Source organism: Lissotriton vulgaris, unplaced genomic scaffold, assembly GCF_964263255.1.
Source record: "Lissotriton vulgaris unplaced genomic scaffold, aLisVul1.2 SCAFFOLD_1083, whole genome shotgun sequence".
NCBI lineage: Eukaryota > Metazoa > Chordata > Amphibia > Caudata > Salamandridae > Lissotriton > Lissotriton vulgaris.
This window is the reverse complement of record NW_028253160.1, coordinates 308,356-329,311: the sequence shown is the minus strand read 5'-3', so window position 1 is coordinate 329,311 and position 20,956 is coordinate 308,356. Positions and strand designations below refer to the sequence as shown.

At 45.9% G+C, this 20,956-nt stretch overlaps 1 protein-coding gene across 2 annotated transcripts in view; it reads left to right on the top strand.

Moving 5' to 3' along the window:
- HMBS (hydroxymethylbilane synthase) overlaps window positions 1-17,401 on the top strand; it is an 87,590-nt gene extending 70,189 nt beyond the window's left edge. For both annotated transcript variants that reach the window (XM_086951294.1, XM_086951293.1), the window contains exons 7-14: window positions 3,646-3,723; window positions 3,830-3,905; window positions 4,027-4,140; window positions 5,009-5,047; window positions 5,854-5,973; window positions 7,006-7,059; window positions 16,068-16,157; window positions 16,491-17,401. In XM_086951294.1, coding sequence (XP_086807420.1) covers window positions 3,646-3,723; window positions 3,830-3,905; window positions 4,027-4,140; window positions 5,009-5,047; window positions 5,854-5,973; window positions 7,006-7,059; window positions 16,068-16,157; window positions 16,491-16,664 — 745 coding nt within the window. In that variant the 3' untranslated portion in view covers window positions 16,665-17,401. The remainder of the gene's footprint in view (window positions 1-3,645; window positions 3,724-3,829; window positions 3,906-4,026; window positions 4,141-5,008; window positions 5,048-5,853; window positions 5,974-7,005; window positions 7,060-16,067; window positions 16,158-16,490) is intronic.
- The last annotated feature ends 3,555 nt before the right edge of the window (window positions 17,402-20,956 follow it).

Below are 20,956 nucleotides of genomic sequence, written 5' to 3'. Positions count from 1 at the left end.
TGGATAAACACACCCCCGTGGAGCTGCAGTACCCTGGCTCCCCCTACTCGGCGTGCCCATCCGCGGCTGGCAGAGTGTGTCCTTTTAGGGCACGTGTGCTGTGACTGACACCTCTTACCAGTGACAGCCTCTGAGCTGTGGAGGGGCCGCCGTCCCTCTCAGCGAGTGTGGCTGACACTAACCGGCCTGCCTGCACTTTACCCACATCCTGCAAGCGCCTTACCCTATCCCACGATAAGCATGAGCGGGGGGTGTGGTGCGCAGCCCACTCACCCCAAGAAATATCACCAAACTTCTTAAACTGCCAGGCAAGCTTCCATGAAGTGCCAAGCTCGGCGTATCTGCGCCTGCACACACATCGCCAGTTGACCGCAGGTTCGAATCCCACCCGGCAATATAGTGCGAGGGAACATTGACACACATAGCACATGCTGACCTGCAACAGTCCACACACAGCAAGACAGTGTTGTAAAAGCGCTGCGAACCACGTCAGACTGCCTCTGTTGCGCAGTAGGGTTGGCACAGGGTCAGTCTCGCGCCAGAAGGGGCCAGAGGAGCTGTCAGGGGCAGGGCTGGAGTAAAGTCATGTCACTGCCTGAAAAGCGAAGCCGGTAGGGATGGAACAGTCGATTGCATGTTAGACTTCTTCCAGGAAGAGGCAGTCCATTCTGCCAAGTGTTTAATTTGAGCAGGTGCTCAGCACCGGCGATTGTGTCGCATGATTTCCCCTGGACATTGAGGCACGCCGAGACTCGAGCCCGGTTCTCCAGCTCCGAAATAGGCAGCTTCTAGCCATTTGGCCAAGTCCTCTCCAGAATAACGAGTGCTGGGGCTCTAGTCGGGAGGCAGATTACACCTGCACATTTCTACGGTTAGCGCTGTCTCCTGATGAGAGCCCCGGCACTTTTTATTTTACAAATTAACCACTGAGTTTTTAGACAGCTGAGGTAGTCAGGCACTGGCAGCTTTTTCTCAGAGACAGCCCTACAGCCCGGAGTGATTGACTTGGCGCGGGCCTGCCCCGTGACTGACAGCCTGCCCCGTCCCCGGCACACGTGCAGACGCGAGGTGTGGGGTCGCTCACCTAGTAGCAGCAGCAGTAGGGCCCCCCTGCCGGCCGGTCCAGGGTCCGAGGTGCTGCCCCCTGCAGGCGACGCCATCTTCATGCAGTCCAGCGCCCAGAAGAGGTGAGTCAAGAGCCTGGGTGCCGAGTCAGATGGCAGGAGACGGTCAAAGGCGAAGGATAAAAATAGTGCAAGAGTAGGTAGAGGCCGGAGCCCGAGCAGTCCGCAGGGCGAGTCTGTCTAAAGTTTTAACAGGGAAATCAAGTCCACGGGCCATCTCCCTTCCCCCAACTCCTCATTCCTGTCTGGTGCTCGCTGCTAAGCCACCTCTCCCTTCTGTCCCTCCTCCTCTCTCACTTTCTCTCTTTCCTTCTCTTTACCCCTCCCCCCCCCCCCCCCATCCACTGCTACTTTGCTGCCCCTCTTTCTGTCTCTTCCCTATCTCTTTAGGACTCTGTTTTTTCTCTTATCCTTCCTTTATCTCTTCCTTATACTTGCTTCTCCCCTTGCCCGTCTCTTCTCTTTTATCTATACTGTCGCTATCTCTCTATGTTCCTACATCAACATTCTCTTTTAACTCTGTATTGCCATGCCCCTCTTTCTCCTCTACCGACCTCTCCTCCCTCTTTTTCTACTTTTTATTCTCTCTCCACTTGTCACCTCCCTCTTGCTACCCTCTAGCTGCCTTTTTAACCTGACTGTTCTCCCTATCATCTCCCAAAGCCATCGTTGGAGCCCCTCACGGCTCTGCTGAAATGCCCGGGGACTTGGAAACAATGTCCGCTGGGGGAGCGACCCACTGCCTTCTGGGGCCACTCTACCCCTTCAGGAATGCCCTCGTGAGCCTCTCAGGGCTCAAGACAGTGACACCCTGCCACACGGAGCCTCCCCTAGCCCTTCTCACTTACCGGGCTACTCTGGCGGGGGCTCCTGGCGGGTTTCGCGCTGCTCCTCTTCTCGGGCTGCGGGGCTCTCCTCGGCCACGGAGCCCTGCCTGCCGCTTCCCTCTTTGCTTTCCGGGGCGGCCCCGGCGCTCTCCCTCACTCCTGGGAGCCCCGGGCCGCAGGGATTCGGCCGGCATTCTTCCTCTATTTTCCCCGGTGGCAGTGCTGGCCAATCACAGCGCGGCGGCGGGCGGGACTTCCTCCGACAAACCGGAAGTCCCGCCCCGCATCAAGCACCGTCGTGCCTGACTTCCTGTTTTGCGGCGCTCGGGCCGCGGCGGTGAATCTCGGGGGCATTTCAGAGGGGTGGCACCCTCGAGATTAAAATAAAGCGGCTTTTTAAAGAGCGCCACAAAAGGAGTTTGCAGTAGCCACAATGAAACTTTCCATGGTCGACAGCTAATTGAACAAGTCAGGTCCCTCGCCGCGCTGTGATTGGCTGACGTCACGGGGGTGTCCCGGGCCGGCAGCCAATCACAGCGCGGCCCGGGGAATGACATCACGGGGGTGTCCCGGGCCGGCAGCCAATCGCAGCGCGGCCCGGGACAAAGGGGCGGGGCTTAAAAAAAGCACCAGAAACGCCCCCGAATCGCGTTTTCGAGAGAAAGCGCGATTGACAGCCTCTGCCTCCCAATGGCTAGCCTCCATTTATGGAGCTAGCCAATTGGAAACAGAGGCTGTCCTAACCTCACTACTAAAAACAAAAGATTTCGACTGGGAGGGGCTTCGCCCCTCGCCAAAAGTCGAAACCTAAACAGGCAGGAGCCCTGGTGTGCCTATCCACCCCTTATTCAGGCAGCAGATGCACTGTAAGATCCAACTCACATGAGAGTAGTCAAACTACTTTGAGACAGACACATTTTGCTATAAAACTTTTTTAAGACACTCAATGTTTATGTAGTCTTCATGGCACATGTTTCTGGTTTCCTGTCTAACTATCAGTTAGAGATGTAAGTATGTTGTACAAACTAATACATTGACATTGGTTGGTTGCTGAAACCCGGACACTTCACGTTCTGGCCTACATAGAACTTTTTCTTTACCCTTTTGTTTTTTTATGACGACAATAACAGATTGAATTAGATGTCAAATTTATTAAACCAACTTGATAACTACGCCTTTCTACACTTATGTAACTACTTCGAACTTTTTCTATACATAAGTAAAGGTCTCATTTCCAGCCTGAATATCTTTTAGGGACTCGCACACTTTAAGTGTTTTTAATTTTTGAAGTCAAACCAAGATTCATCCCAATCGCTGGGATTATTCAATGCTAAAGAATATGGGAATTCTAGTAAAGCTATACTGAAGAATTCTTGGCAAAAGCAAGTAACTTGCATATGTTTAATGTGGGATCCTTCTAATACCTCATTCTTTAACTACACTCTGCAGTTGAGGGGTCCTCATCAGCCATGTTAAAGATTCAAAGTATGTTAATCTGAGAAGTGGCCCCATGTTAAAGAACCATTGTTACAGGCAAGTTGATGTCTGCATATGATTTACGAATATTTCACTTATGAGTGGGTATAAATGTGTTCTGCACGTTGCTAATGTTGCTGGTTTGGAAGTTCTGGGTAAGTGGAATGACTGGTCACATATTTTAATTATTTATCATGCCATATTACTCTTCATTGTAGACGTGAAAACCCTCATGATGCTGTTGTTTTTCACCCAAGCAATGCTGGAAAGACGCTAAGCTCTCTTCCGGAGAAGAGGTAAAGTTTTAACCTTGGGGAAAGGGTGCAAGCTTCTGCCCATGTGCACCTTGGGGTGTATCACACTTGTCAATCATCTCATCACTGACACTACTTCTTTCCCTAGTGTGATTGGGACCAGTTCACTACGCCGTGCCGCTCAGCTCAAAAAGAAGTTCTCCCACCTCGAATTCAGGGACATTGTATCCTTTATTAAATTTTTCGAGCTGGGTTAGGGTTAGCTGCCATATTGCCTTTTAAATTTTTTAACATGATCTGGTGTGTTTCCAATGTTGCTGATTGACCCTTGACGTGACCCTTCAGCGAGGCAACTTGAATACGCGGCTGAGGAAACTCGACGAAAACAATGAGTTCAGTGCCATCATCCTGGCTGCTGCTGGGCTCCGGAGGATGGGGTGGGAAAGCCGCATCGGGCAGGTAATTAGTTGTGGGACACAGCCATGGGATGGAAGGTAGGTGCAGACGGTAAGATATTGTGAAGAAATGGGAAGGCAAGAGGAAGACTAAGTGAATTGTTACTTATGAGCGGTAGCTGTGGCAAGGGGTGGTGTCTTCTTCCGCACCCACTCTCCAAAACCAACCATGGTCTTAGCACGGCAATTGGTAGTTTGAAAGGTATAATTCAGTAGGGTTCTCTTTGATATGTCCAAATCCCCGCTCCTCAGCTGCTCTTGTATCTATGCAGCTGAGCCAAGAGCGGCTGGTGGGTCAGTAAAAAGTCTCGGTACATGCAGAAAGAAAGCGAGCTAGTGGAAAAGTGCGCAATGTATCAGATAGGCAGAATGGAAGGACCTAAACGACTTGGTCAATACGACAGCAGAATCCAGGGCAAAGTTATCAAGTTGTCCCATGTTAAGTGTGAAATGTATGTCTAGTCCTAGGTTTATAGTTTACATTGCTTTGGATTCTAATAACTTGTGATCTCTGCTAGGGAGGCATTGGAAAGATACACTGCACACCCTGGGAGCCCAGAGCACACAGCGTGTTGCACTAGGTTGCAGCATTGCAACACACTGAGAATGATGGGGTAACTGTTTTACACAAACGGGGATCACTTTTTACTTTGGTCTACTAGCATAGTTATTATTGGTCTGATTACCTTTTCTTTCTGTTACTAATAATCTGCTCAACACATTTCTAGGTTTAGCTCTTCCTCAGGCCCCCAAATACTGTCAGTTGTGTTGGAATTTGAGGAATAGGTCGATTGTGGAGGCAGGTACGTGGACACTCCGCGTACCTGGCATTGTCACTGTAAGTAAGTAGATTCATTTTGTGTTTTCTGCAGGTATTGCACCCTGAAGACTGCATGTATGCCGTGGGACAGGTATGTAGAACTGTCTTGGAGGCAAAGGGCAGAAGGAGTCGAATGTGGTTTTACTTCTTTTTAAGCATGAATGTTCTCACAATTTGGCAGCTAATGGTTCGGTTGCACTCGTCCCTGCTTGTTTGACAGCTTTCTTTGGAATATCATGGCGAGTTGGGAGAAGGATGATAGGAGAGGGGCATTAAAGTACTATTTCGGCGCCAAGCAGGGTGTTTTTAAAACAAGAGCTTATGATAATTTTTGCCTGGTTTCACCTAAACCAGTTTCTTTCATAGAAAGAGTGTCAACTGTATGAATCTTCGTTAAATCAAGGCCAGCAGGGGCAGAATGTGTTCAAAGCCTTTTTTCATTCTGTAGCAAATAATTTAGAGTAATCATGGTGTGTTCAATAAGGAACGTGATAAGAGCTGGAGTGTAAGCAGAGGTCCAAGGACATGGCAGCCCTGGCTGTCCATTTACCTTCAGTATCTCCGCCCTAAAGATTATCTGCTAAAGTGGGGAGGGCATTGCTGTGAAACAACCATCTTCATGTCTGATGGAAACTAATGTGTAATCTGTAGTAGAGGATTTGTGGACAGAAATAGCCCATGATTCCTGCAGGGTCCTCCATTCTCATGTTGTGGTTACAGTTCCTGTAATCTGTGGTTTTCTGCAAGTCTCCTACAAGGTAATGAGAGCTAGGGTTGAAGTGTGTCCACCTCATTTTAGTCGGCAACATTGGTGCGCTGAAAATTAAATGTCACCGTTTTGATGCATCCTGCAATGTAAGATCTCACTGAGCCTGTGTCCTATCCCTCATCCCTCAGGGCGCGTTGGCAGTTGAGGTGAGGGTCAATGACCAAGACATCCTGAACATGGCATCTGCTCTTCATGATCCAGAGACTGTCCTGCAGTGCATCGCAGAGAGAGCTTTCATGAAACAGCTGGTAGGTAACCAATTGCTCTGTCATGCCCCTGCTACACAACATATGTGGGTGTACTGAATTACTCTTGGACATGCTACATCACCAGTGATGGCTGCTGATGTGGTTTTTTTTCCAGGCTTAATCTATTCCCGCGGCTTGTGCCTTTTAATGACTCTAGACTCTCTGTGTGTGATTGTGATAATGTTTCCATTAATGATACCTTGCACATAGTTATGGTCTGCTCGAAACGCAACTATTTGCGTTTTAATTATATACTTCCACTCTTGAAGACAATGAATTTTAACTAAGTGAGACCTGCTTTACTGTTTCTCCAGTTCTTAACCACTCCCACAGTGTGCTATTTTTTCATCTCGCCATCTTTCTGGCGTATTAAAGTCAACCTACTGGTATTTTATATGATTTATATTTTTAGTGATATGTATTGTTTTGCTTTTGACTTTTATGATTTAATTTCTTAAAGTCGAATAAAGAAGATTGATTTACTCCATGATTCTATTCCTAGGCTTTGTTTAATAGCCTAATACTTTCTGGGAGACGGTTTTTGTTTCACATCAATAGAACCAGTAGTCCCACAATACCAAACTATGATGGTTTGAAGAAATGAATGCTTGGAACTGGAAACCTCAATCTCCCTTCAGACACAACTAGAGGCTTGCTGCTTCCTGGGAAATGGGAACACGTTCACAGGCTTGTACTGTTGTGGTTGAGTATGTTGCGTGCCCAGGGATGCAGTTTATTCCACTTCAGCCATACTTGCCTGCTAACGGCACTTCTATTTACCCCAAAGAGTCTAGACTAAGTAGGTTGGGTGTAGGGACCCCTGCAGCTGATGGATGAAGCCCCAGATTTACTCGAATAGTCGAAGAGTACACCCAGCCTCTTCTTTCTTTCTCGCTCTATTGTCTCCTTTACCGGGGAACATCACCTGTAACGTTCCATGGTTGAATGAATCGCAACTGACTTGTGTAAATAGAGGTAGTTTATGCTGGCTTGGCTAACCTCACTGCTCACCAAAATGCTTATCTCTTATAGGAAGGTGGCTGCAGCGTACCCGTAGCAGTGAACTCCACATTGAATGACTTCCAGGTATAGTGCTTCTTTTTGTTTACACCCAGTACTAAGCCCACTTCAACATGGGGTGATTAATCACAGATAGCGCCGGGACACCCCTGTGTGCCTACCCCAAGAAAATTGGTATAAACAAATCAATGGAAAGGCAATTTTTCACATTGAGGGTGCAATGCGTCACCCAGTCAATAAAAAAAAGATTGAGAGTAGAAAAGAAGAGGAGAGGAGGAGGAAAAAGAGAGAGGCAAAAGTTCATCCCCAGTATCCAGGATCTTATCCCGAAGGGGAGGGCCAAGTCTTGTATCTTAGTTGCCCTCACACACCCCGAAGAATGTCATGCTTCATTATCAGGCTTTTGCGCCTCGTCTGGCGACGAGGAGCAAAAGCCTGATGATGAATTATGATCTTTTTCCTCCTCCTCTCCTCTTCTTTTCTACTCTCAATCTTTCTTTTTATTGACTGGGTGACACATTGCACCCTCAACGTGGAATAGTGTCCCTTATGATTTAATGGTCATTTGTGGAGCACGGACACTGGACCTGAACAAGCTCCTGGTCCCCCCTCTTATTTGTTGAAATGGCAATTTTTCAAAACATTAATATAGTACAATAGACTGACAAATGGGCTGCAAAATTTCTGATTTCAGACATTGGCTTGGTCAACACTCCAACACTTTATGAAAATGAGCATTGGCAAAGACAATAGGTTTTTCCCATGAAGCCTATTGTCTTTGCCAATGCTTTTTTCTTCTATAGATGGCTGGCGTGAAAGTCATTCAGACATGGTTGGTGCTTATTCTTGTGCACAAGTGGTAACCATCTCTGAATGATTTTTCTTTAAGAAAAGTCATAACTATACGGCAACCTTCCTGAAGAGATATATATTTATATTTATATATATATATATATATATATATATATATATATATATATATATATATATCCAACGAAAAAGGTTGCCCCAGTAAGGCTGGCCACACGAAGTGCATACTCCTTTGTATTGAGGGCTACAGCAGTCTCATGATTCCCCCTTGTCACCTCTGACCCTACGCGTTTCGAGCTACTGCTCTTGATCACGAGCCCACACTGACGCACTGAACAGCCTCCGGTAAGTTTGGACACCTGCTTTATTGAACATTCCGCACTGGTAGGCGTGTCTTTATTCAAAATGTTGCCACTTAGCATTCTGGTAAACGCAGTTCCGAAATGAATAATCATACCCCAGTGGGTGGTGCTGTACTCAATCGTCAGTCCAAATTAAAATCGCAGTGGATTGGTGAGTGTAGTTGAAGCAGAGTCTGTTGTCATATTTCCACTCCTCAGGTTTGGAACACTCCGCTCCCTTTACGATGGTGTCCATGTTTAAAGACACCAAGGGATCCCTCGTTGCACAGCGGGCCAGCCGCTATAAATCCAACGAAAAAGGTTGCCCCAGTAAGGCTGGCCACATGGACTGCATACTCCTTTGCATTGAGGGCTACAGCAGTCTCATGATTTCACCTTGTCACCTCTGGCCCTACGCGTATCCAGCTACTGCTCTTGATCACGAGCCCACACTGACGCACCTATATATCTATATCCAGCAACTCCTCTACACCGGGAAGAAAGAGGCCACACGGGTAATCCTTTTGAAGCTTTTATTGAGGACAATGGGTATAATGCATTTCGGCCACCCTTTCGCCTTCCTCAGATGCCTGTCCAAAAACGCTGCACAATTTCATCTCCACCTTTTACTGCTCCTGCTGCCCTCCTATTGGACGGAGAGCTCTACCCCACAGGTATCAAGTGCATGCCTCCTGTAGTTTAAAAATATCGCCTACAGTTCCTGTAGTTCTTTATGCTGGTAGAGGCAGTGCGTGGGGAGACGACACAACTGTTCCAATGTTCAGGGTGAGGTGAGTATTGTTTCGATGAAAGGCCCGATTTTGAAGTGCTGAACCCATGGCTTCATCGGGTCCCCACTCTTCGGGTCCCAACTCACGTTCCAGCCCCTCTTGGAAGTTTTTTTTTGCAGTGTCCATCTTAGTTTGCTCTACCAAGATGACAAGAGGCCATCATTGAGCCTAAAATTAATGTATCCTTGCTGTGATTAATATTGATGGCAAATTGAGAGGCCCAGTGGCAGTGTGCAGCTGCCAAAGCCATAAGGGGTGAGGGGGGGGTATGGGTGAGGGTGGTGGGAACTATGCAAATGAGCCAGTGCAGGAGAAAATGCCCAAAAGCCAGCAGCAAGCAGTCCTGCAGGAGGGTGCTGATGCCCGACTTCTGCAACATTAAAAATAAAAATAAGTAAAAGACCCGTTGGTAGAAGGCATGGGTAGTGTAGTGTCCTGCTGGGCACGTTCTAGTGTTTGGCCTTATACTGGTTTGCCAGCCACTTCTTGAGGGCTTGCCTCTCCTTCTCTTTCCACACCCATTCATCGCCGGTCAGGTGACCCTGTCAATAAAAGCGGACGGGCACACGTGCCCTAGGCCAATTACCGGCACCCCAACTATGTGTCTGTGTCCCTAATTTTTCTGCTTATGGGCCTAGAGCCCAAGACCATACAATGGCGGAGAGTGGACCTGACTCTGTCTTAGCTGGCAGCAGTTTTCTAGTTTGTTGTGAGCAGGAGGCCCAGAACAGTACCACCCATGTCCGCAGTATGAGTGTAGAGAGAACGCAAAGTTGCAGTGCTGCTGCAAATGTTTCCCTGCCCACAATGTCGTGCACCTAGGCTCGGAGTAGTCTGCCGCTTCGAACGAAGAAGGGCTGTAGGCTGGCAAAAGACATACAGCGGTGTGATCCTGATGCCTGCATTTAGATGTGGCATCCCTTCAGGTGTGAAGTGCACAGCAGGACCCGAGGCCGCACCCACCCTGAGTGCAACTGACATGAAGCTGCCGTGGCCTCCTGTAGTGCCTGAATTACCACTTAGTGGCGGTGCATTGGCCTTGCAACTGGCAGAGTAAGTGATTCACATGCAGTGGCCCGGCACGTTGAACTAGTTTGTTTCTTTTGCAATAAAGTTTGGGAGTGATGTAATGTCCTTCTGGACACGTTTTAGTGTTTGGCATTATTCTGGTTTGCCAGGCACTCCCCGTGGGCTGACCTGTCGTATTCACCCCACACCCATCCATCATAGGCGTCACCGGTCAGGTGACCCTGTCACTAAAAGTGTCCGGGTGCATGTGCCCTGGGCTAGTTACAGCACCCCAACTATGTGTCTGTCCCTAATTTGTCTTCATGTGAGCCTAGGGCCCAAGACCCTACAGGCAGTAAAAGTGATGGTATTAGAAATGTGTGTGCGTGGGGAGTAGACGTTAAGCATACATCCAAAGGTGAGCGGCCTTTTATGTATGTATGTATGTATGTAGGCATACTTATATAGCGCGACTGTCACCCAAAGGGCATCCTGGCGCTTTGACCACAGAACATTCCGTATGCATCTGTCGAACCCATGCTTAGAGGAAAAAAAACATTTCTAATAATTGTGGGGGCCCTTAAAGCAAGTCAGGAAAGTGACAAAGTCCCATGGAGTTCTGAAAGCTAAATAAAACACACTCTGCCAAAGCCAGTAGGTCTCTCTTTGCTGACCTTTTGGCTATGCCAGTGTATTTTGCAGATGCAGTGCAACAACCGAAAAAAAGGCGCAATGACTGCTGTTGTTTCCGGCCATGCCATTCTGTAGGTACATGAATGTGTCATCACGTATGTGCGATCCTACGTAATAATGCAGTGCCATTTTATTTTTAACTATCAATATAAGATGACAGACACCTCCTTAGATCAGTAAAAAAATATATCTATATATGTATATACATCCATCAGGACCCCTCAGCAAGTGCCACCCCACCTGGCAAAAAGAAAGTGTATATAAATATTTCACATATCACAAGTATACTTTATATTTTTACTTTACACTTTTTTTATATTGGTCAAATATATAATATTTAACAGGGGATGAGGGGAGCAACAGAGCAGCAGTTGGGGAGAGTATGGGGTTAAGCAAAGAGCAGTGGGTGGAGGGTGAAGGTGCAACAGAAATGTGCAGAAGAATTTGTTAGGTCCTGGTAGAAAATGGCAGCTGCCAGGCCAGTAAAAAAATGACTTTATTGTATTTCAAGGACTGAGGTGTAGCAAGCATTGAACGAGCAGGTGGGTGGAAGCGATGCAAATGGGCAGGGAGGGACAATTGAGGACATAATCAGCACAGGAAAGAGTGCATATTTCCTTACTGTCCATATCATTAAGTGCTTAACAAAAATGAAAAAATAGGTTGCCTAAATGTGAGCAGTGGAAGACCACATGTCAGCTAATCAAAAGGATGATCTAGAGGAGGGACAAAAACAGGAAGGGGAAGGCAATCCAATGAAGGAGAAGCAATCACATGAGAGTAACTGTAATGCTGTGAGAAATTGGGTTATCTGGGTTGGGTGTCTACCTCCCTCATATAGCAGTCACAACCGAGGTCAGTGTCAACCCTCAAAGTCAATAAATTAACCTGAACTCAGCCCCTTGTTAGCTATGGCACGGGGCAGGAAGGCATACCTTAAGGGAATGTGTGAAGTATTAATGAAGTACCAAAACCATAATAGCCAAATAATTATTCCAATTTGTTTCTAAAGTGTATAGTCAATTAAAACTGTCACACTTTTGTACAATAATAAAAATGAGCGACAAAGTGGCCAATGATTTAAAGAAAACATATTATGAAAGAATGTGTAACGTATTTATGAAGTGTCAAAACCATAATAGTCAAATTCTATAATAGTCAAAATGCAAAACATTAAAAATCTCAAACGAAATTAGTAAAATTTGATATAATTTTTTTTTACAAATTCAATTAAGGAAATATGACATGAATTTGTTTTCAAACATATTTTTAGTAACATTGGAGTTAGCCAACTTCTCATTTATCTGCCCATAGTAATACGTGTAATACAGTTTATAACCTTGTTTAACTGCGGGTTAGTCCCACTTGTTCAGTATACATTTCACAATGAGCTTCCCATTACTACATCCAATGGTCCAACTGATAATACAAACTTATGGGCAGGTTTCCATGGTTAGTCCCAGTGGGGTGTAGTTTTACAGGATGCTTGATGGATCCATTTGCAGTTAGTTATCTACTAGTATATGCTGCCTGTCATGAGAAACGGAGCTGCTAGAAAAGCAGTGACCCAGAGTATTCAACTCCGTGAAAAGAATTAAACGTGAACAAAATAACCGTGCAGGGTGGTGCGTTAGTGCAGTTTTTCATCAGAGGTATAGGAAGGGAGGAAGATCCCGGGTCGTTCTGCGGGGCAGGTGGGTCTATTGTTGCTCAAGTGTATACATCGACACACCATCTGGTTCAGAAGCCAGTTGTTCCTGGAAGTATTCAGGGCAGGGGGCAGGGGGGCTGAACATGGATATGACTTGTTTAAGTTTTAAGTAGAAATAGTGCTAAAAAGCAACAAAGCACCAATGACAATCAATGTTCATTGTAGTCCCCCATTTTAGGCAGATTGCGATGGACTGTGGGTTGGATACATCAACCAGGTATGTTCAGGCCAAAAATGTTACCGTCTGACTTAGTTCTTTAAGTACCACTCCATCACAAGAGAACACTTCTAAAGGCCCCAGGACCTCAGGGGAGGCAGTTAGAGATTCACAGGATGTCAGGCAAAGAACAACAGCAGGGTCTAGTCCAGTCCCAGTTGCCACTGGTCAGCTGGGTATTTCCAGGAAAACGACTCTTGTAACTTGTTGTATCCCTGTAGCTTGAACAGGAGGCCAACCTTATGACCCTTGGAGTCTACTTCCTTGTCCTGTGTACAAAAGCGAGTAGGCCTAGTCCTTTAGGAATCCTTTCAGGTGACAGACAGCAGGTCCAGTCGTCTTATGATCTTCTGCAGGTACTGGATCTGTTCTAAAGTGGGTGCCTAGAGGTGCAACATTCATGCCTGGCACTAGCTAGGGGGTGGAAATTGTTTCTGGGCATGCACTAACCAATGCTGTCAGAGCCAGCCCTATCCACTTTGGGCATTTTCAAGAGTGCAAACTGTTGGACTGCACTAAACCTGGGCTTTGAGGGCTGAAGTGTTTGTGTGTCTGTGTGTAGTGTAGTGTAGTGTGGTGTACTGCCACATCTAACATTCAAAGCCAGTTAGACAGCCACTGTACTCGCAATACACCCAGCTAGAGAGATCTGGTAGGACAAAAACAGCAATCACACAATGGATCCACAAGAATTGTCTTGGCATCCTGTAATCTCCCCTTTCAAATGTGCCCCAAAGGTTGTATGAAAACCCAGCATACCTATCAAGCAGGATTTGATACTGAAGTATCAAAAAGGATGCCCACAGCCCCCACCCTGCATATTCTGCAAAGTTCGAAGGAGTCCTCTGTGCCCATTCAGGTCAGCCTATTCAAGGGTTCAAGGGTAACTACTGGTTGAGAGAAGCTGGCGAGCCAATGCAAATTAGCCATTAGAAGTTCAGACAGAGATGAGGTAACTTTCTAAAAGTTACCTTTTCTTAATATCTATTGAAATCAGACTTCACCGTTGAATTGGATATTTTAATAACGGTTTTTAATCTGGATTCTTTTTTCTTTTTTTTATTGTATTTTTTTTCTTTTTACATAGGACAGCTAAGCCTGCCACAGTGAGCTTTTTGGTGCTATTCACTGTAAAGACATGTCCTACTTTTAAATAGAATGCACTCTTCCTTGTGGGCTACTAGACCTACATATAGGTGACTTATTAATATTTAAAAGAAAGTGTTCGATATGTCAAAAGGGTTTATTTGGCAGTTTGAATTGCAGTTTTTACACCACTACAGTCAGGCTGCAGTGGTAGGCCTGAAGCCATGTTTGTACTGCCACTGTAGTGGATGGCACATTCGGTGCTGCCGTGCACTACTGACATTTAACTTGTAGACCCTGGAACCTCATGTACCATATTCTAAGTCCACCAAAAAGTACAGGGACGGGAAAAGCAAGAATAGTGAGGATAGTCCTCAAAAATAGACGTCAAAGCTATCAAGTCATGAGCCAGGTAGTTATCTAAAGTCCACACTATGTATATTTAATTGTAGACAGTAGGTCTTCCTCAAGAGGCTGCTAAAACTCTCTAAGGGTTGAGACCTAAACAAGTGGTAGTTACCGTCCCAATTGCTGGTCAATAAAATTATTAATTCCTCAAACTTTTTAAAAAATAACGTAATACCCTATTCTTAAAGCAATACCTCTCTGCTTGGTTAATGTCTCAGCCTGTATACTCTCCTGAATGGTGCCCCCCAAATTCTCTACCTACTGATCTCTAAGGTCCTGCTTACCTCTCGCTGACCCCACAACTCACTCTCCTTGCCAACTCCTCTGTTCCATTTTATTTCCTAACACTGTACAGTATCCCTGTTATAATCTCTGCACTGGCCACTGTACACCATTGCTTCCATCCTCTCTATATTGCGCCAGCCCATTATCTTCCACCCACCACTTTAGCCCTGTACCCTTTTTACACTCCAGCCCCCTCACATACCAGCTTATGGCCCTCTCGCAACTACAAAACTCTATTGCTTTGTAACTAATTTCACACTATAGAAATCCCCCGTGTGTAGTGCAATGAATATACAGCTGACACAAATCTGCAAACGGAGTGTTTACAGGCAAGTAGCTTTTGTGTCCTTGTGGTGATCTGCTAATTGCACAGTGTGCCAAGGTCATTTATTGAGGAATTGTACCTCAGAATCAAGGCATAACCAAAAGTCATGGTTACAGATTTTACCTTTGAAATTCCATTAGCAAAAGCTCCAAATGTCATTACTTACAGGCCTTGTCACTTTATATATGCTGTAGACCAGCCAAGGAGTGATTGCTCAAAATGCTTCTCAAAAGCACTTTTTAAATCTGTTGTAAAACTTTTTTTCTTGAACATTGAACATTCACCTAAATAAGTGATCAAGCATACACAGTTATTAACATCAGTCCGTATTAATGTCGCTAGGTTGAACCTTTAGTGACTGCTCACTGCAGATTGGCGACAATTCATACAATGACAAACTGCAACATTAGAGCTAGATGAATCTTTCGTGATGATTAAATAGCAAGAAACATCTTCAAAAGATGGAGCAAGACATGCTATATGATTTATTCCTTTTCATGAACTTCTCTGCTGTACCTGATATTGTGGTACATTTTGTGGTATAGCCCAGGGCATGGAATACCTTTCTTTCAGAAGACCTGTAGCAGTCCATAAAAGCTCACCATAATACTAACTGAGGCCACTATACTAACACTGAGCAATATCTCTATTTGCTATCATAGGTTCAATGATCATTCTCCAATTTTTGCCTTATTGGTGGCCCAACAATTCTCAGTAGTTAATCTGCTTTGGGACAATAAAACATGGATGGATTTGGGGGGAATATTGCAAAATGTTCCAAAAGACATGGGGCCTGATTTAGATCTGGGCAGAGGGAATACTCTGTCACAAACGTGACGGATATCCCGTCCGCCGTATTATGATCCCCATAGCAGATAATGCTATCGTAATACGGCGGACGGGATATCCGTCACATTTGTGACAGGGTATTCCTCTCCGCCCAGATCTAAATCAGGCCCATGGCCATTAACCCGTTCCGTGCTCTCGTCGGCCAACACCACATAAAGTAAGTCGAACAAATACATTACAGTGAACAACACCTCTCTGTATCAAGACCGGATCGGTTAGTTGCTGCCATTCAATGGCGAACCTTCATATTGGTGAGCATAACCAAATTCTACCAAATAATATATTCTGTAGTGCTAACATAATTCTGGTGTATGCTACATAAGGGCGTTCTGATTATTATGTGTATGTCACAATGCCATATGTATTCCGGAACCAAGTGTTTTAGGGTCCACTGCCCCCTTCCAAAAGATGATATTTAAAAAAAATCCATCAGCCACAGGCCTTTGTCAGTGAATGTGTTCAGTTTGTTACTAAAAGCACTGTATTGGAAATGTAGTCTTGTACTGAATCAGAGTTGGCCTGTGGCTCATATATTTTCCTTTTTCCCCAGCTCTATCTAACTGGAGCTGTGTACAGTCTTGATGGCTCAGACAGCCTAAAGGAGACCATGCAAACAGGGGTGGATCTGAAGCTACAGCAGGTAATCGTACAATCTGTGAACTTGAGCTCAATAGCTGCAACCATTTTTTCTTCTTTTTCCTTGATAAAGCTAACTGATTCCAGCATGAATTTGTTGATTGAATAAATGTTGTAACCTTCTTTGCTCTTACCCATGCTGGGTTATTTTTATTGATATAAAACTCAAAAAGCTTCTGCAGTGTAAGCCCTACTAATGTACATTACCCCCATTGTAACATAGAGACTGCCTGTTTTGTATGTGGAACCAAGGGGCCGTCAGTCTCATTGTAGTTTATGTCCACTATTGGGGTAAGTTTCATGCAAACATTGTGCGCTCATGGTGTCTCTTTTTTAGGATGAAGATGGCCCAGAAGATGACATACAGCATGTGGGCATCACTGCTAAGAATGTGCCTCACAATGCACTGGCTGCTGCAGAGGCCCTCGGCGTAAATTTGGCCAATCTACTTCTGAGCCAAGGAGCAAAGCAAATATTGACTGTCGCCAGGCAGCTGAATGACTCCCGGTAACCTGCTGTCTGAAAATTCAACACCGGAAGTCCATGTTGCTAGATAGAGGTGCAAGGTCAACATAAGGAAGAGCTGTTGTAACAATTCTTCCCAAAAGAAGAGCCCTGAAAATCTTTTCAAGGATGGCAAATGGGGACCATGTGTAAGCTGGGGGTTGGGTGGGGAAGGGGGATAGGGTAAGGCAACAGACACATTATTTAATAGGAGAACTATATATTTTTAAAAAGATGCCTAATTATATATGTATTGTGAACAGTCAAAATATTGAAGGTTCATTTTGAAACCACTAAATGTCCTGTGAGTTTATCCAGTGCAAACACACTTGCCTTGGCAGGCAGTTTAATAGTTTGTCCCTTTGTGTGGCGGAACTGGTGATCAAGGCTGTACTCTCTCTTGACCTTGTTTGCCTGTTACAGTCGAATCACCTGACCTGTTGGAGAATAGTGTACATTGATAACGGGTATGTTCATTATACACGTGGCATGATTAGTAGTGCCCTAGGTATGTTGTTCGACATTTGTTTATTTAGTGAAGATGCACAGTGCTCATGGGAGGTTTGTTACTGCCAGAACAACTGTGAGTTGACATTAGGTGTTGAACCTATAGCACTGGAGGGGGTGGTGGGGGGACACACTGTGAAAGGTTTTCAACATATGCTGCAACTGACTCCTGTACGCTGCCGTTTTAAAATCTAACCTCTCAATACTGTGGCCAAATTAAAATATTTTGAACTTGTATGATTGTGTGAGTTGTCATTGCGTGGGAGCACAGTTACTAGTGCACATCAAATGTTCAATCGCTACTATATTTGAGGAATGATTATTGGATGCTCAGTATGTATGTACCAAGATTTAGATTACTTATCCTTGCTAGCAATGCCTGCAATGCTTCTGAAAGGTAATCCTGTGCTCCAGGACCCTAAGTGTGCTCGCCACTGATTGCTATTTTTGAATCATGTTGTAAGAATGTTTTGATCTAAGCATCCATGAACCTCTCACGCTTGCATTCCTGATAATCCACTACTAGACTGTGACGTTGCTCTGTCTAATATCACAGCTTTGTTGGATTTAGTGTCCATTTGATTGTTACACACTTTCCTTTGTCTCATTCACATCACTTATGCTTGCCTTCCCCTTGAAACCAGGCCCATGCATCTATACTGACCCTGACCCCAACACCGAGTATACCTATGGTTAGTTGCTAAGTCCAGGTTCCCAGCACTAATTTGACACATACTTGGATAACAAGAATACAGGGATAGGAAGATTTAAAAAAAAAACATCTGAAGATGCAAATACAGTTATAAGATGACCTGACCATTAGTGCACAGGGATAATGCCTTACACTTGGGTTTGGGATAGGAAGACTATGCCAGTTACATAATGACTAAGAGCTTTCAGGACATATGTTTTGCTACTCTACACCTAACCACTTTCCCCTGTGCCATTGGTTAAAATAATATCTTCACCAGTGCCCATTGCAGAAAGCTGAACATTGATGGTATGTGTGCGCTCACAGAAGGAGGATGCGTGTCTATGTATGCATCAAAAAATCTTCCAAAAACAGGTTTTGGTCCCACCACTTGGGTGCAGGGTATGTGCACGTTGGGGGATAGGGAAGAACATAAGTAGTAGGAGCAACGGTGGCTATAACCCTACCTTCATCGTCCTTTCAGAGCGCAATTTTAATTTAATTAAGAGACTTTTGCTTATTCAGGCAACGCTCCTTGGTTGGATTTATAGTTTGTGGACTACTCGGACTACCAGTGCAGCTCGGCGCTAGTTGATGGGAATGCTCTTGCCATCAGATGGGTGATAAGAGCTGAGTGAATTTTTTTCTTGTGTTTGTACTCTCTACAAATATACTTCCTTCATTTCTCCCACCATTGCTGACAAAGACTCCTAAACAGATGCCCGAGATTTGGGCAGATTATTTGTAACTGTTAAGCGCTCAACAAACCTCAGTTGCACATGGATATGGTCTTCCTGCTACCAAGGAGAATCCTAAAATACCTCTGGTGGCCTCAAGTTAGGTTTGTGTGTGCAACTATTTTGGGAGGTTCCATGCCCTTTATGACCAGGTCCTACGCTGAAAGAAAAAACAATGGTTCTGTTGGGTAAGTGTAATTAATTTCTTGTACAAGTAATTCAATTATCGTATATGTAATCCGAACATGTAACTCGCACGGGCGGCTCTAGGCTTATGGCGGCCCTGGGCAGGGAGCGGAGGTAGGGGGCCCCGGAAGAAGGGGTCTGGTCGGGGCTGAGCACCCCGGAGCTCAGGAAGGTGTTTTTAATAAAACGTCCAGAAAAGGCGTTAGATGACCAGTACCTGGGGGGCATGGCTAAGCCGAGCTGTGGAATGGTCGCCATTTGAAGCGGCTCCGCCGGTCAAGCCTGTTAATTCGCAATTAATCTGAACATAAAGCTGATGCGCACCGACCCCTGCCCGGAAGAAGATAGCGGACGTCCTCCGGCACCTGCGACTGAGGTTTGACCGCCCTTGGCCAGCGGAGTGCAGGTGACCCGGCGGCTGCTTGCAGAGGCGTGGTTGAGGTCTGGCGGCGGGTGCGGAGCCGGGGCCTAGAGTTGCGGCTGACCCGGCGGGGAGCTGCGCGTGCCTCTGGGACGGGGCCGCGAACTGGAGCATTGCTGGAGTTGAGTGCTGTCGTGGCCTGCCGCGACGGTCGATGACACCCTAGGGGCTGCGAGACGACCCCAAACACCCACTTTGGACGGCCCCGAGGAGCGCTGCATTGACGGGGAGGTTGACCTAAGACACCCTCGCCCGGCACTGTGGTGATGACCTGGAGGGGTGTAGGAGAGTAGGGTCTGCTTTCCTATGGTCACCCCAATTTTTGCTTTTTGCCTCACTGGTTTTCGACTTAATGTGGCTGTGGCTTTTCAGAAAAAGGGAGAGATAAGCTCCTCACTGTTAGACCTGAGGATGCTAAAAACTCTGTCCTGAAGAGTGCTCTGATTGAAGGGTTTGGCCTAACCACTGATCAATACAGGTTGTTGTTCAGAGATACCCAAAAGACTCAGACTCAGGACTGGACTGGACTGACTTTGTTGATTGTGCCACTAGAGCTCTGGAAGGTTGGTTGCTGGGAAGTAAAGTTACAGACTATACAGGATTGTACAATCTAATAATGAGAGAACAGATCCTTAATAATTGCCAGAACCAGTTGTTGCATCAGCACCTGATTGACCCAGATCTGACCTCTCCCCAAGAATTGGGAAAGAAGGCAGACAAATGGGTCAGAACCAGGGTTAAGCAGAAGCCCCAGAACCAAGGTGGTGATCAGAAGAAGGCAGACCAGAAGGGTGGCGATCAGAAAAAAAAAGACCAGAAGTCTTCTTCAGGCCCCCAAAATAGTAATAAAGAAGGGGGGTCCCATAATGGAAAAAAGAAGAAGAATGATGGCCCAAAGAAACCTTGGTGTAATTACTGTAAGTCAGTTTCTCACTGGTTTAGTGAGTGCACTAAGAAAGGTGGAGCACCTGCCACTGCAGCCCCTAAGGCAGCTGCACCCCCCTAGTACAGTCATCAGTGGTGGTCCCCAAACTAAAGCAATAGTGGGTTTAACCATGGGTACGAAGATGGAGCCTGGCCTAGTCAGAGTTCCTACTCAGGCAGTCTTGATCTGTGAGGGGGACATAGACATGTCCTTGCTGTGAGTCCCAGTACTCTGGGCAAGTACAGGCAGACGCCTGTGATTAATGATAAAGTGGCTCAGGCCTACAGGGACTCGTGCCAGTGTCACCATGGTGACACCTAACTTTGTGGACCATGGACAATTTATACTGGGTGATAATTACCTAGTGACCAATGCTAGCAATGTCACTACTCCCCATAGTGTGGCAGTTGTTAACTTCTCCTGGGGAGGGGTAAATGGCCTCAAGAGAGTTGTGTTAAGTGCAGACCTACCAGTTGACTGTCTTTTGGGCAATGATCTAGAGGATTCAATGTGGTCAGAAGTGGAGTACAGGACTCCTGCAGAGATGCTAGGTATTTCAGCACATGTCCTTGCTGTGACCAGGTCACAGGCCAAAAAGTGCTTGCCTGAACCTGTGCTGGATCTTGGAACAATAGACCAAGCACAACCCAAGAGAAAGAGCAAGAGGGTTAAGGCAGTGCCTTGCCACTTGTCCCAGGTTGAGGATCAGACCTCACAGGAGACTGATTCTGTGGTCCAAGAGGAGACTGTCTCTGAAGAGCTTGAACCTGATCAGGTTGAGTTTCTGGGGACAGGGGGACCCTCAAGGGCAGATCTGAGGCAGGCTCAATTA